At 42.8% G+C, this 16837-nt stretch overlaps 1 protein-coding gene across 1 annotated transcript in view; it reads left to right on the plus strand.

Annotated features, from left to right (window-relative positions):
* LOC138301218 (kelch-like protein 9) overlaps positions 1-16837 on the plus strand; it is a 289687-nt gene that overhangs the window by 118461 nt on the left and 154389 nt on the right. Inside the window, exon 2 of the mRNA XM_069241460.1 lies at positions 7957-8209. Within this exon, the coding sequence (XP_069097561.1) occupies positions 7957-8209 (253 nt within the window). The remainder of the gene's footprint in view (positions 1-7956; positions 8210-16837) is intronic.

The following is a 16837-nucleotide window of genomic DNA, read 5'->3' on the forward strand; positions in this document are numbered from 1 at the left end:
CTTGATGAAGTCACTTGTGTGACGAAACACGTGTTGGCTGTATATCTATGATGATATTAAGATTTCTAATCTCTACAAATAAAGACGCCATCTACTAACAAGACTCAAGATTTCTCTTTACCCAATACTTCTTCTAGACCTTCAACACACTACCAGGGATTTTTTATCCTCACTACATGATTGGACAATATACTCTGTGTGCTGTGGCCAATTTGTTCTAATTTTGTCCTTGGGTACTCTGATACCCGCATTTGTGCCTTCTGGGTAGTAGGGCACTGGGCCAAGCTGCACCAGATTTTGCTTTATTTCATTACTTGTCAATAAACTACTGTTGTATTGCCTAGAAGTGCGGCACCATTCACCCTTACTACCCTTGTTTTCTTCATATTGTATATACAACCTAAAGCGGGTGGTATCTTCTCAGGGGCCATTGTCATTTTGTGTCAGCAGATACCTTGCTCTGCAGCAGTCGGCCATGCAGGCGGTCTCCACTCCTCAAGATCTCTCTTATGTTCCAGAGTCCAGCTCCGCTACACTCAAGACACCGGGTAAAGATTTGTAAGTGTATTACAACCTGGATTAGTGTCAGATTGAGAAAATTATCAGCAGCCTAAGAAAACTGATCGCCCTCTTTGGTGGCTGAGCCACGCTCTCCAAAATGTCTCTTTTGAGATCAGTGTGGACTCAGTCAGCCCTGATGCTGTGCTCACTGGGGCCGGATGTTCTACTGCAGGGCCCTCGAGGGCTTTGTGGCTTATGGAATCAGGAGGGTACACATGGCCAGAAGACTATGAAACCTCAGAGTCATTCTCAGTGAGACTCAGGACTGATTCTGAAACATCTAGTTCACATCCTGAATATACTCAGACATGGAAGTTAGAATATTTTGAATGCCATTGTGAGCTGTACCACCCAAATGAATGAGATCCTCTGCAAAGGGGTCAAATGTGGCTTTAGCTTGTTGATGGAAACTCCCAACAATGTTAAGAGGCTAGTTCTCTTCTGGAGGCAGTTCATGTTCTGTTGTGGCAAGCCGGCCTTCAGCAGCCTGCCGTCTAGGTACAGGAATAAATGTACTCCCAAACTTTACTTTGAAGATGGGCAGCTCCTCTGCCATTACTTTATTTAACACTAGCTGGGGCTAAGGTGAGGAAGAACAGGAGCACGGTGAACTGAAAGTGGTTTTGGCCAACTTTAGGCTCCAGGTAACCCTTGTGGGACTGCATGACTGGTAAATGAGAATATACATCCTGCAGTCACCATCCAGTCTTCGGTGACCAGAGCAGACAGATCTGGACCAAAGTGAGTATCCTGAATTTGTCATTTCATAGAAAGACATTCAGCGAAAGAAAGTACAGAATGGGCCAGAGGACCCCATCTTTTTTCGGGATGAAGAAAAATCAGGAAAAACATCCCTCACCTCTCTCCAAATCCAGAACTCACGCTTGAAGAATAAAAGCAGTATCCCCTACATCAGGATGTACATGTGCTCCTCAAGTTTGAGCTCGAGTGGGATTATAATGGGGTGGGGAGGAAATTAATGGTATTATGTAGTCCCTTTGAACTATCTGTTAGATCCATTTGTCTCATGTAATGGATCTTCAGCTGGAGAGGAAATGTGGAACGCTGGCCCCCTCTGGCCTGGTATGGGCAATCAAGGTCAAACTAAGGAGGCTAGTAGCCATTGCATCAGGGGAGGACACTTGGGAGGGCTACTGTTCTTATTGTCCTGCATATTGGCTGCCGACGCCGTATCCGCAGCCATGATAGGACTAAAATGGTTGCTGAACCACTGGATGGGTTGGCTGCCATTGTCTAAATGCCAAGCCCCTGGAGCAACCTCTGAACTTATGGAAATGGTGGGGGATTTGTTTCACTGATGAAAAGCCGGAAAGATCCTGCTGTGGTTTGGCTGCCTTTGAACCTCCACAAAGCACAGTCAGTCTTTCCCCAAAAAGTCTGGAACAATCAAATGGCGTGTCCCTGCCAGTGCATTCCGTAGTATCCAGAACAGCATTAATGACACACTTTACTACATCCTGTTTGTTATATATGGTTTGTACTGAAGAGGTTCTGAAATCTGTGACCATATGTGAGATCTGGTTGTCCATGCCCCAGAGGGCACTTGAACATCGGCTTGGCAATCATAGATTGCTTAAGGACATAGGGCCAAACTCAAACATGAAAACGTTTTCTTGTTGAATGAGTCTCTCCATTTGGATTCCTTGACTGCGTATCAGTAGACAACGGCTCATAGGTTGTAATCCCTGGTTGAAGAATCTCTTTAAGAACATAAGACTTTGTTTCATTAAAGATCAAATGCAAATCTAGCACTTCAGCTGATCTCCTGAACTCCGGGGTAAACCAAGCTCTTTCGTCCATTGGTGGCCCCTGTGGTGAGTCAATCTCGGTTTCAGGGATATATCTAACTCACTGGTATTGTGTAGGTCTAGGTATAATGCATCACCAATATTATGTGGAGGGAGATGAGCATATTCCTTCTCTATCATCATAATCCAGAGGATATTACTAGGATTCTGTACTGGGTCAGAATCAAAGCCAAAAAGAGAACTTAGCCTCTGCTGGTAGCTTCTTCACAGTAGAGGTGTTGGGTTATATCAGGCTGAGTCATAGTCAATGGTGTAATCTCATAGCAAAACTGTATTTGCATTTGGTTGAAAGTTAATTTAGTATTCAACATGGTTGTCTGCATTGGTTGCTCAATGATATGTCAGAGGTCGACATTGGTGCAGCGGGAACCCGCGTGGTTCTCCAAACCAGTGTTGAAAACTGTACCAGAACTCTTACCAGCCCATGAACATGTCTCAAGGGGGAAGATGGCGTTGGGGACGACCAGCCAGTGGTAATCCCACAGGAGCTACCTTTGGCTCTTTGGGTACTTCCAGAAGGGGCTGGCAGTGCACTGAAAATTTTCAGCATGGCTTCCTGAAGGTCGCAATCTAATGCAGGGTCGACAGGCTGGGAAACAACAGCCCAAGGATTAATTGAGGAACTGACTCTTAAGTTGTTGATGTTGAACACGGTGTGATGTTCGTCTTGACACCCTCATGTCTTCTCTTTAGCGAAAGAAAGGCAGGGTGGGGACGCCTGGACTTTCGATGCTTGCATTGGAACTTGGAGCCCGAAATGCACCATCCGTGGGAGAACCCTCATGAATGTGACCAAGACTAGGCCTATGACTTGAAGCAAGAGATGGACTTAAGCTTTGATCACATCCTCTTCTTATGTTCAGGGATGTTGAGCTTCTTCTCCTGGTCTCAGGTCGCCACTGGATGCATAACGACACAACTGTCTCATGACTTAAAAGTGCAAGCAGCAGAGAAACTCAACGTGAGTCTTTGACTGACATATGCTTTCTGCAATCACAGCAAAGTTTTCAGCCTGTAGCTGGAGGGGACATAGATCCATAGCATGCTTTAGAAACACTTAAGGTTTGATGGTAGACTGACAAAAGTTGGAAGCAAGGATCCGGATCTGCATTTGAAGCTGTAGAAATAAAAGAACTGACTTCAACACTCTGCTTTGTCACTTCCAGGATGGTGCAGAGCCGCATGACATGAAAAGTAATGCATAGGTAGTGTGGAGGGCATGAATGTCTAGTCCTCTTTAATTTTATTTGTTAAAGTAAATGATATTTTAAACTATGATTTTATTAGAAACAGTAATACAATATTCTTACCTAAATTTATCATCATCACAATATCTTGACCACATTACTATGAGTCATTAGTTAGGTGGAATACCCCAAAAAGTGAACCTAATATTCAATGAGAGAGACTGCTGTAGATCATCAGCTTTTCCCAGTTTGTAAAGCTTAGCATAACACCTGCTGCTCTCTCTCTATGCCTTGTTCCCACTGCCTTCAACTCTAAACACTGAGGTTCCTCTGGCTGTATAGATCCTGCAGTGCTTCGGGTGGATTTCTGCTTTTGGCAGTAGCACGTCAGAGCAGAACACCAAAAATGCAAATATAACAAAATAAGGTTAATATAAGTGATAATTGTTTGGGTGTGGTGTACAAAAGAAGGAATTTGCAATATTGAATTAGCTGCAAGTACTGAAAAGGCTAACTGTGAACTACAAATCCAGCAATTCCTACGGAGTGGAATTTCTAAAAAAATAATGAATCACGAATTAGGATTTGGAGCGAGTCGCAAATTGTGAGTGTCACTCTGATAGTAATTAATAGTGTTGGCATGATCTATGCTCGAGGACTAGGGAGAAGGCTGCAAGAGGAAGTAGAGCAGATGATGAAATCATAAGAGACCCTTAAACGGAAATGCTACAAACTGCCAAGGGAGATGTGATTGAATCCATCTTACAACATGAGGCAGTGTCAGGCGGCAGCACAACTGATACAGCTGAACCCCCTGCAGCCACTGGTAACCATTGCCAAATATACTGTAAGATAACACACCAAACAAATACAAATCAAGTGAAGATGAGTGCCCTTACGAAAACTGTCAGCACAAGCATAAGGACCATTAAGTCCAATAAGGCATATTTTCAGAAAGTAGGAAACCTCCGTGGGACACGTAGTCACATCACTGTCAAGCAATGTAGGAAGTAGTCATTAAGTCACCTCTTGGCCAATCATTTTAATAATTCTGTCAATAGAAGTTCATCCCACTTACTAGTGAACGAGTACATTAACTGGTAGGTTTGGACTTCTAGTGTGACTAAAAGAAATGGCTTTTCCAACAAACATCCAAACATTCCAAGATGTAGAAATAGAAAGTGACGAAGAAGAGCAGAACTGGAAATTGGAGAGGCCTGTAGACTTCCCCCAGAACCATCCAAGCACCACCAGATACACACCAAAGAGTTAAGATATGTCATGCAAGCTTATTCATGGAACCTGCTGGAGTCACAAAGACTAGATCAGCCACAGGCAATACTAAGGGCTATGGAATTGAGAGGCAGACTAAACACCATGTGGCACAGAGGCTCTAACTGGCCAGGAAAAAGATGGGGTATTACAAAAGTATCTCAATTCCAGGCCATAGAAAAATGTTTGCTAGGTGCACAATACCAATACTTAAAGATCTTCAGTGAGATTAGCAGGAGGGTAGCCTTGGCACAGAGAAGAAGGGAGGTTACCAGATGGTGTATAGGGCCATTAAGGATAGATACAATTCCAACTCCAATATCATGCCAGCCTTGATAGAAGTAGTTACAAGTCAATTTTGTGCAGTGAATGATGAGTTCAGTGCCCAAAGGTGTTGATGACATCTTCTAAGTAGGATGGATGTGTCTGACAGGTCAGCAAACCATTTGACCAGGTCAACTAATCTGCTGGTCAGACCTATAGTGAACTTCCACATGGAGATGGGCCATTATAGTGTTGATATGGCCAAGGGGTTAGTACAGGTGACAAATGCACCTGGGAAACTGCAGACATGCCATTTTTCAACAGAGTGCAAGTTACTGTTGCAGAATGCTAGGAGGCTTCTAGCGGCAGTACGTCCTCTGTGCAACAGGTACAGGGTGGGATAATGCACCAGAAGCCAAAGTGCAGAGGGTAAAGAGGCTAGGACAACAACATCTGCTTAGAGTGCCAATGTGGGCAGAGGAAAGAGTAGGAATTAATTTACATAATTTCCCTTTCTGCTCCATGTCATAGCATGTACATTTCTTACTTTACTGTACTCTGAGTTGTTTACAACATTTAGTACTTGATAGGACTGGCTGTTGGTGTTTTGTTTTTCACAAATATGCACCTGTGAATAAACAGGAAAGATTGTGACAAACACTCCTATTCCTACTCAACACACACAGGACGTACCTTAGATATAGTTGTTTGTGGTGTCTGTGGGGAGTGCTCTTCCCTGTGCAGCCCTTACTGCATCCAGACCTGAGGGAAGATGAAGTGGCAGCTGCAAATCATCATCCAAATTATCACAGACAGATACTGAGGGAACCCTTTTTTATTTTTTTGTTGCAATGTTGTAGCACTGCACCACAGGCAATGCTTTTACAAGAGGTGTCTGAAGTACAGTGCAGGGCACCACCATGCTTGCGGAGACATCTGAATCTTCCAATGAGAAGGTCAAATGTTCGCTCCACAACTCAGCACATGCCCGTGTGCACTGTTCTATCTTCTTTCAGCCGGGCTATGCACAATAAGTTAGGAGTTGAGGAGCCAGTGATAGATTGCATATGGACTTTACCTACAACAATCACAGGATCAATCATTGTATAAAAAACAGTTTATGCAATGTATGTAGAACTGTTCAATGCTTCTAAGCGCTGTTTTACAGTTTATTATTAAAAAATTCATAACTTAAGTTCTATTTACTGTATGTTTGTCACTTTGGAATTGTTTTATTTATGAAATTAAGCTCTGTTTTCCTACCAGGTGTCGAATCTTTTCATGGTGTTTTCACTGTTTTACTGGTTGAAGTGTTGCACAAATATTTACACATTGCCTCTTAAGTTAAGCCTGACGGTTCGGTGTCGTGGTACAAGGGGGTCAGCAAAGGTTAATTTAGGTTGTGCTTGTGACTTACTCTGACTAGGGTTGTGGTTCCTGTTTGATCAGGATATATACTTCTGTCAACCAATTTCTAACTGGAAATATTATGGAATTTTTGTGTCATATTTATTGATCTGTGTGATGCTTGATAGAATAGTTTGTCTGGGTTTATGGGCCAGTACCGGATATAAACCGTTTTGATGATGATATTATAGGTGCTCATGCTAACCCCAAATACCCAGTCTGCTAGTTCTCAATGTGCTTCTAAAAACAACATTTTCTTTACCATTGTGTACACATCAGCCATTTTGGAAAATCCAAATGCATTCATGGGCATACATAGGTGGCTGATGTGACTTGAAAAGGACCTCGTATTTGGCAAAATATGGGGATAAGTTTTCACTATTACTGCATCAGCTATATTATTCTCAGTTATGTACTTGAAACTTGCATTAGCCAGATAAAGGTGCAGAAATACCAACCAGTAATGGTAATACTGGGTGCAATACTGCTGCACCATTGTAACTGGACTACCAAGGCCCTTACTGTCTGTACCGATGTGTACTTCTATATGTGGACGATATAAACAATGCACAAACATGCAATGATGTGGAAGCTCCGATAATATACCCACTTGCTTTGGTCTTATGGGAACTGCATAAACATATTAGTTTATATTTAGTGGAAATAATTAACTAAGAATGAAAAACTGATATTTTGGAATAAAGAGAAGTACATTTCCAGGAATTACTAAAACAATGTTTTGCTAAAAATGAAAATGTGGTATGCTGGGAAACGTGTCAGTATTTAATTAAACTGCATTACTGTTCGGGATAAATTGTGAAATTGCAAACATTTTACGCTGGTACTTCTGTCATAATGTTTATGGATTTTGGGGCATTTTCAAGTGTGATGCCATAATTTCCTCGGTTATAATGGTTAAATGAAATGTTGCCACAGTGATCACTTCATGAATGAAACAGGGAAATGCCCTGCCCCTTCATGACTACCCGTAAACCGCAACTTTTTAGCAAATTAACATGGACAATTTGTTGCAAGGTGCACCCTATTTATTTGAAGTTTTCTTTGTGGGGTAACCCTGTCAACCTCTTCTGTAAGTCTGTTATTTAAAGGTCAATCATTTAGCCCACAAGTTTGAAAGTTCACCAACACATGTTGTAAATGGTGCACTCTGAGAAGTCTTTAATACCTAAATCGCCACCTCCCTATGGAGTGGTGAGAGCTCGAAAGCAATTGGCTACTAAAAGGCAGCAATAATTGTGGAGCTGTGGGTTTATCTCCCATGGCCCCCGGGTTACACTTGCTAGACTAATGGCAGCGAGGCCCCTGTGTCCCTCCTCAAGTTTCATACCCAATCTTCTGCCCGCAAGTCTGAAGGATATCCAGACATGACCATAGGAGCTCTGTTAAAAGTATCATATTTCTTTTGATCGTTTCAGGTATTTCGATTTGATGCTAGGAGTGGCATGTGGCTACAAGTTGCTGGAATGCTGGAAAGACGAACACGTTTTCACGCTGAAGTAATCTCTGATCGAATAGTTGTAGTGGGAGGAGGATCGCTGCTTGGAAACCTCACACAAACAGTAGAGGAATACCAGCCTAAAGACAATAAATGGGAGTTCACTGCACCTTTTCCAATGGCTGTTGCTGATCATGCAGGAACAATACACAAAGGAATTCTCTATATCTCAGGTACAATAGTCTATTAGAATTTTGAATTAGAGTGAATTAGAATAGTGTAACCTAAGGAGAAACAGGAGATAATATTTCAAAGAAAGATCTAACTTCTTGAATGCTTTTCCCATCAGTTATAATAGCTGGCAGTAAAGACAGGCCAGTAGCAACCCTTGTTTATGTTTTAATTTTGAGGAGGTTTTGCAGAGTTCCTGTAATAAGCAAACACACATCCACTCCAGATCGCAGGTTGAATCAGAAAAAATACATACGCTGATGTCAATAAGATACGTTTCATGTCCTTTCTCCTGTTTGCTTTTGTCTCTTTAATGTTGATCCTTCTTGTTCCTGGCCTGATTTATAGGAGTGTTTTATGCTGTCGGATGAGACCAGCTCATCTCATTTGGAGAATGTCCTAATAATATAGGTACTTGGTTTGTCACATTCTGTGATATGATTTGTATAGGAGTATAAGCGGAGGGGTCTTCTGGCTTGTACACAATGAACAATTCTCTGAATTGGGTAGTTTTCAGGTCTTTCTGGAAAGCTTATTTCATAGTTAGAATTCATTGAACTTGAGGCTTCTTCCTTAAAACCTCTTGTATCTTGACTTTCAAAGGCACATCAGTGGTGCCTTTTCGGCGACTCCCAGGTTACTTAGGGACACATACCAATAAACCAGCTTTTTAAGGCAAGGAGGTCTCAGTCTGAAGGATGCCCTTGTACATTTTAACCTTAAAACAGTACATGCTAGATGCCTTACACTATCATGTGTCCAATTTGGCACTGCCGTGCACCACGCCAATAAATACACACAACCACTCAAATAAAGCCAGTATAATTAGGTCACACACTCATACTTACAAGATTTCATCTTATCCAGATTTTGAATGTGATTTCTAAAGCACTTTACTCCTTTGAGATATAGATAACCCACTACCTAATCCAGAGAAAAAAAAACCTGAAAGTTCTTGTTAATACACAAACACTCTAATAAATGTACACGGGTAAACACACAAAATCGATTGGTGGCCTTCCCATGTCCCAATGAAAGAGCGTCCCCTTTGAAAATGTGTTACCCTATAACAATGGTAATAATGTAACATGATCCACAGATCCTTGAACTAAATCCTTTGAGTCAGCAGACTGATACATTCTTGCTTGTCAGATTCAGGAGCATCGTATCTACAGGATTCTTTAGTTTAGCCAAGATCGAAAGAAAGGTTGTAGTTTGTTCTTTTGACAAGATTCAGAATGCAGTCTCTACATGAAAATAAATTCTCAGGTTTTTTGCTTTGGGAATTATAACTAGGTCTTGCCCCAGAGTAAAGCCCACATGAAGAAGAAGTTAATCGTTTGCTGCACCCCTTATGGTTAGTATCTCAGCTTGCTTCTGTTACTAAAGTACAATGAGCAAGCATTTAACTACAGCGCTCCTTCCTTACACATTTGCTCTAGAACATGTACAGGAATGTTACAGGCCCAGGCTTCTGACTGCATGCCCATCTCTCCGATTACATAAATCAAACAGCCTCACAACTATGTCAACAGAGTTATCCACGCGGTTAGAGATCTCACTGGCTCGGGCAGTTAACAAAAACAATCCTTCATCATAGAGATCTCACAGGATACCAGACTACTGTGACTGTGGTGAATGAGAGAGCCCAAAAACATATGGACAGTCATCCCTGGTGTGTCAAAATATCTGCAAAGTCCTTCACATGAAATAAATGTGATACAACTACTGCTTTCATAAGGCACGGCCTGATTTAGGTATTGGCAGACGGGTTACGATCACACCGGTGATGGAAATACCGTCCGTCAATATCTAAATCCCATTATTTCCTATAGGATTTTTGATTTAGATGGGAGGATATCAGTCACCATGGTGACTGAGTAACTCATCCGCCATTATCTAAATCAGGGGTTTCTGTTATGAGAGCAATAGATTTTCTATGTAAAAGCAGTAAGATCTCGGTTTCCTTAAAGATGGGTTTGCAGTTTATTAATAGGTAGTGATGCCATTCTACTTCCCTTCGAGTGTTCGGGTACTTCCACCAAAAGCTGCAGGTCCTCCTGTCTCTCATAACACTGACCTGCCTCCGTGGATGTAGAATGGCAGGACAGGAGGCCTACCCTATTCCCTTTCTCTAGGAGGGTTCACCATTTCATTGCTGAAGCCGGAGATCAAGACACTGCTGTCCCAGAGACTCTGATCAAATGGTGTTATTTGGCCAAGGGACGACTTACAAAGAGGAAAGAATGGAGGATACATTTTGCAAGGGCACAGCACAAGAGGTCTGCAAGACATCTGTCTCAAGGGAGAGGTTGTCAACCACCATTTAATCGACAATACAAGGCAGGAAGGCAGAGTCAGTCTTGAATACTTGGTGTTGGTTTTCAGTGAAAAAGCCGATAGTACTTAAACTACATCAAAATTCCCAGGGAGATCCTTCTAAATTGAAGGATAACCTCTAGGGCATGTCTTTTTTCTCTCATAATTCTGATAAGGCATGGCACAAGGCAGAGGAAAAGGATGCCCACCACAAGGCAAATGACATGACCAAGGATCTCCTTGCAATAAAATACAAACATCTGAAATCGACCCCACGAGAGAAGAAGAACCAAACAGTGAGACCCTCATAAAATAAAAGAAGCAACTACACTAGGCTGGTCCAGACACAACAGAAATCGTTTGACCAAGTCAAGCAGAAGCTATGGGCCATGAATCGTAAATACAAGTTTCTCTTTCCAGTGAAGCTTCAAGTGTTCTTCCAAGACAAGATTATTTTCTTTGATCATCTGGACAGAGTATGGGAGTGGGTGGTGGAGGGTAAGCTAGATACACAACTCAGATCACCTGTGTGCACACTCTGGTAGCTTGGCGCAGAGCATTCAGGCCCATCTAAGGAGGTAATGTGTAAAGTATTTGTGCAGCACACACTCCCCCACACACACACACAGTCCCACAGAGTAACACAATGAGAACGCCACAAATAATTACGCACTTTTCAATACATCAAAAGCAGTGCCATAAAACGGGTCTCTTTTCAGAGCCTTTATGGGAAACTGGAGAATGTTAAATACTGCAGCCTGAGAAGCCGATGTACATCTTGTAGGGCAATTAGAGTCCCACTGGGGCTGTGTTGTAGGCACTAACAAAGTGCATGACCCCAACTGCAACAAGCACAGTAGAGTATTGTCAAGACTGCTTGGGTCCAAGTCAGGCAACTAAGTAAACCGCCACAGCTGCAGGGCTGGGCAACAAAGTACCTGGTTGGGTGGAGGGTGTTGACGCTGGAAGAGGAGTTGTGCTCCAGTACGGTTCAAAGAGGCAGGCAAAGCACGCCTCGGCTCCGTAGAGGCTGGTGAAGACGCATCCAGCGCATTGTAGTTGTGATGGCAACCGGGAGGGGCACCCTCATCAGCGGCACCCACAGAGGCTGGAGAACACGTGCCTAGCACATTGAGGTTGTCACTGCAACATAGAAGGATGAAAGGAAGGCCCCTTTGCGGCGTAAAAAATTAAACAAAGCACCACACTCACCAGGGAGAACCAAACGGACGGTCCACTTCCTGCAAAGAGGTACGGGAGCTGCAAATAAGCACTGCACTCGAACTCCAGCTGGCAATATGTAATGTTCCCACAAAGCGGAGTGCTGGTGCTTTACAAACAGTGCTATAAGCTAGAGTCAGCAAGCTCACAAGGTCTTTGATGACCCAGTGACCATTGGGGAAGAACAGGGGACAAGTCAGCATGCCCTTGGAGTCACTCTGGTTTTAATCCTTAGCTTCATTTGGAAGGTCAAAGGTCAGCAGGCAGCAGAGCAGAAGTTCATGGGAACAGTCAGGAACAGCAAAGTGGCAATCTTTTCAGCACAGCAGCCTTTACTCCAGGCTAGTTTCTTTCAGGTCCAAAAGTGCAATGATTTCAGGGGGTTAGAGCCCCAGTACTTATACCAAAAAGGCCTTTGAGGTGGGGGGATGACTTAAAAGTAACTCTCTAAAGTGCACAGGTACCCCTTTCAACCCAGCTCTGACTCCAGACTGTCACTAGAGGGTAACCAGCCCTTTGTGTGGGGGCATGCACTTCCCTCTTGAAGTGTAAGTGTTAGCTCCCTTCCAGCCCAAGAACACCCATCAGTATGCAGATGAATGCAGATGGAGTTGAGTGTCCTGTGTTGTGGGTGTCTGGAGGGCATGCACAAATGTAGCTGTCACTAAGCTCATACCAGACGTGTACTGGAGACAGGCTGTCAGGCACACAGAGCAGTCACAGCAGAGAAATGCCCACTTTCTACAAGTGGCATTTCTAAAATAGTACAGTAAATCCGACTTTGCCAGTAAAGAGGATTTATCATTATCATTCCAATAATATGAACATGCTGTAGCTACTCTTTTCTAATCAGGAATTACAGCTTAAAAGCAAATTAAAGAAATTCCTAATGCTGGCCTATGAGAAGAACTGTCTCACAGTAATGAACAATGACTTCAGGAGTTTTCCATTACCAGTAAATGTAAAACTTAAAAGTACATGTCCTGCCTTCTACTTACATAGCACCCTGCCATATGGGCTACCAAAGGCCTACCTTACGGGTGACATATGTCATTAAAGGGGAGTTTACGGTTTAGCAAGAGGTTTTAAATGTCAAGTTGAAGTGGCAGTGAAACAGCACTCACAGGCTCTGCAGTGGCAGGCCTGGTACATGTTTACAGGGCTACTTAAGTGGATGGCACAATCAGTGCAGCAGGCTCACTAGTAGCATTTAATTCACAGGCCCTGGGTATATGGTATACCACATTACAAGGAACTTACAAGTAAATTAAATATGCCAATTGTGGATACACCAATGTTACCATGTTTAGGGGAGATGCACTTGCACTTTAGCACTGGTTAGCTGTTGTACAGCGCTCAGAATCCTAAGGCCAACAAAAAGATACTGTAACAAAACATAAAGTGAAAGGCAAACGTCTGGGGTAAGACCACCCTAAGGATGCCAAGTCTAACAATCGTTTCGGTCGTAGACATGCTAGACGAGGTGAGTTGCATGCTCAGTTGCCATTCGACATGGAGGCCAGCCATGGCTCACCCTGGGAGAGCTGCACCCACAGCCCACCTGAGATCACTTCCTGTACACAAGGGCATCCCCCTTGTTCGCTTGCCTGTTTATCTTCGTCTTACTTCAACATGTTGGGTCAATAGATGTTTCCAGGTGGGACGTATTGGGTGGGGGATTGTTGGGGGGTTGGGTTGTTCTTGTTTCTTTCATCTTAGTTCATGTTTGCACAAGGTACACACATAAAAAACACTCTTTCTGCATTATGAACCCCTCTCCCGAGTACACTTCCTCTTTTTTTTATGTGTCCAAAGTCCTGACCTGGAATGTCACTGGGCTCCTAGATCAGATCACAAGGAGTTTCGTGTTTTGATATGTTAAACAATTAGCACCGCTATCCTGCTTCTCCAAGAAACTCACCTGATGGGTACGCATTGTACACTCCCCGAGAGACATGGCTAAATGAGGGTCTTTCACGCTGGGTTCACGATGGGTGTCAGGGGAGTGGCTATTCTCCAGCACAAAACCTCAGCGTTACCAAATCCCACCTTGACCTGCAAATCTTAAAATTGTGTTTCTGTCTCAGTAGTTAGGCAAACGGGAAATTATAGGCCATGCACTCACCCCGGCAAAGGCCTCAGAGCCAAGAAGCAATGCATACATTCAGTTACAAACAGTTGGGTGAATTTACAACAGCCACACATTTCCAGGATCATGTTTTCTACCAATATAACTGGCTTGTCCAAATGTGTAGTTTCAGCAAGGCCAAGAATTCTAATGTTGTTGCCACTGGGTTATGCCTCAAGATCTTCAGTTTTTGCCACAGCAACCAACAGGTACAGTGCTAGCAATGCTTTTGGTCTATACAGTAAGACGCTCTGTTAAATTGTGAAGTCGGTGGTCATAACTTCTAGCATTTCCTCAATGGTCACTAGACCAAACTTTAGGTCGAGCAGAGGAGATTTGGGGCCTGATTCTAACTTTGGAGGACGGTGTTAAACCGTCCCAAAAGTAGCGGATATACCACCTACCGTATTACGAGTTCCATAGGATATATGGAACTCGTAATACGGTAGGTGGTATATCCGCCACTTTTGGGACGGTTTAACACCGTCCTCCAAAGTTAGAATCAGGCCCTCGGTGTCTTCTGCACAACTGTGTGCTACTGTGTCCACTTCATTGTTACAACCCCTAGAGCTTTTACATCGTTCAAACGTTATTTTGCTGTGTTTCTGATCTGATTTCTCCGTATCTAGGGATATGGATAATTGTGCAGATCACGCTATGGCACACTATACAGCAAATAACGAAATGCGGTGGGAGGGATAAAATTGTAATCTCCGGAGCAGAGCGCTGTACATAAGTGGCGGTGCTAAGCCATACCCCGACCTTTAGATGTTTTCTACAAACATTGCTTCAAATGAGAGTACACATGGCAGAAACTCAGAATAGCAGGTACGTAGCTTTGTGAAGAAAAGAACAAAAAAGGACCTTGTAAAATATATAAAAAAAGTAAACTGCAGATGCTGAGCTATGCTGATGCATTCATTATTCCTTGCATACAGGTACCTACAATGAGAATATGTTAGAAGTGAAAAGGCCGAGCAAGGCTCTTTGTAACATAGGCACAATACAAAAAAGATGGCATTGTAATGATTCATCATGGCATCCGCTATTATGGTGGTTTTAAACCACATTTTTGTGTGGTTTCTCAATACCAATTGTGTGGTTACAAACCCTGTGACCTTCCGAAATGCTGGGTTTGCTTTGTGCATCTGGCCCTTTCTTTCAATATGTAGCCATCTCTGAGAATTCAATTCTCGCATTAATGAGTTGTGAAGCCTCCGAGATTTACATCAATAATACTTAGGCCAACAGGAACAATGTTTCCCTAAAATCCAAGTGGACTCCTGAGCAGGTACTGCTTGTGCATTGTAAAACAATCTCTCCCAGACCAATTGCAGACAAGTCTGTACCTTAATCACTGGTATTGAATGACTAAAGGAAATGCTATTCTTAGATATCATTGCCGCATCCATTTAGGCTGTTATCACTGGTCCACATAATCCTTGCATTACCCAGCATTTGAGTAGTTGAAGTATCTGTTTCATCAGTGCAGAGAGGCTAGTGAACCATGGGGTATGCACTATATATCCTGCTAAACTATCCCTCAGGCAATCTAAGTACTGTTTGCACATAGTCAGAGGGGAGAGAAAGACTTTACATTTAATTTGATCAGGTGATCACAGCTGTAAATAGCAAGATGCCAACTTTTAAGTGCTAAGGATGTAGGTTATCGTCCCCTGGGGTCTATTCACAGTCTTTTTCCTGTGACCATATTCCAATTCATAATAATATTGATGTCCCATAAACAAAATCAAGGCATATCAATTACATGCTTATTTGCTCTTACGCCTGAAAGGTATCAGAGGTTTGTTAAAGTCTTTCAAAAGCCTGTGGAGTCATCCCTCCTTCCTCATAGAGAATCTGATTGTGCTGCATCAACTCTCCTGAAAACTCCCATCCAATCTGTTTAGATCTGCTCCCTCTCCGAAAAGGAAAAAGAGACACTGACAGAGTATTTAAAAGAAAATCTGCAGAACAAACCAAATCACACTTTCTATGTCTCTACCTGTGGCCTCTGTTTTTTGCCTCAAACTTCTTTATCTTCACTACTCTACAAATTACCACAGGTTGAACAAGATGTCCATCAACGATAGACTGGAGTCTGCATGAGTGTCTATGAACTTAACCAAACTAGACCTTGGAGGGGCCTGGCATCTATTAAGGACCTTTCAAATACACATTGATCCCCTTTGGCTGTGTAATGCCCCAGTTGTCTTCCAAAAGTGCTGATATCCTGAATACTCATGCAGTGATTTATACTGACAATATACTTATTTACTCTAAACAAGTAGAAGAAAATTGCAAACATGTTATCTCTGCCCAGTCTACAATTATGCCATCTTAACTGTAAGCCAGAGAAATGAGTTTGAGAAAAAGATCTTGAATGGTTTCTGCTGAAAACTGTTAAAGAACCCCAGAACGTTATTTGACTAAGCATCTTTTATCTGCAATTAATAAAGTATTCGTCCCACCAAACCTGTTGCATGTCAAACTATGCAAACAAATGTGATTTGTGAACACGTTCTTCCTAAATTGATTAGACTTACAAGGCTATCCAGAGCTTGAAGACCATCTTTGCTCAGGTGCCCATTACAGGGGACACAGATCCTACCAAACAGATCATAGTAGAGTCAGGCGCCTCAGATGGGGTCACTAGTGCGGTCCTTTCACAGAGACAGGAAGATATGTAACACCTATATGTTATGTCTTATATAAATCATGGACAACATAACCCTGTATGTTACCTATCTTATATTTACCATGCAACACAAAAGGATGATGGCCTGAGTGCTGCAACTTTTCAAATCAGTCTTTACCCTGGTCCCCATGGAACTTACCCCAGTCTTAGCCCAGCAGTTCGAGTTGGACTGTTCCCATGGGGAACAGGGTCAAGACTGATTTGCATATGGCTGGGTCCAAACTGGGGTGGGCATGATGAGCAAAAGAATGATGGATTAAACCC

This window comes from Pleurodeles waltl, chromosome 6, assembly GCF_031143425.1.
Source record: "Pleurodeles waltl isolate 20211129_DDA chromosome 6, aPleWal1.hap1.20221129, whole genome shotgun sequence".
In the NCBI taxonomy this organism is placed as follows: domain Eukaryota; kingdom Metazoa; phylum Chordata; class Amphibia; order Caudata; family Salamandridae; genus Pleurodeles; species Pleurodeles waltl.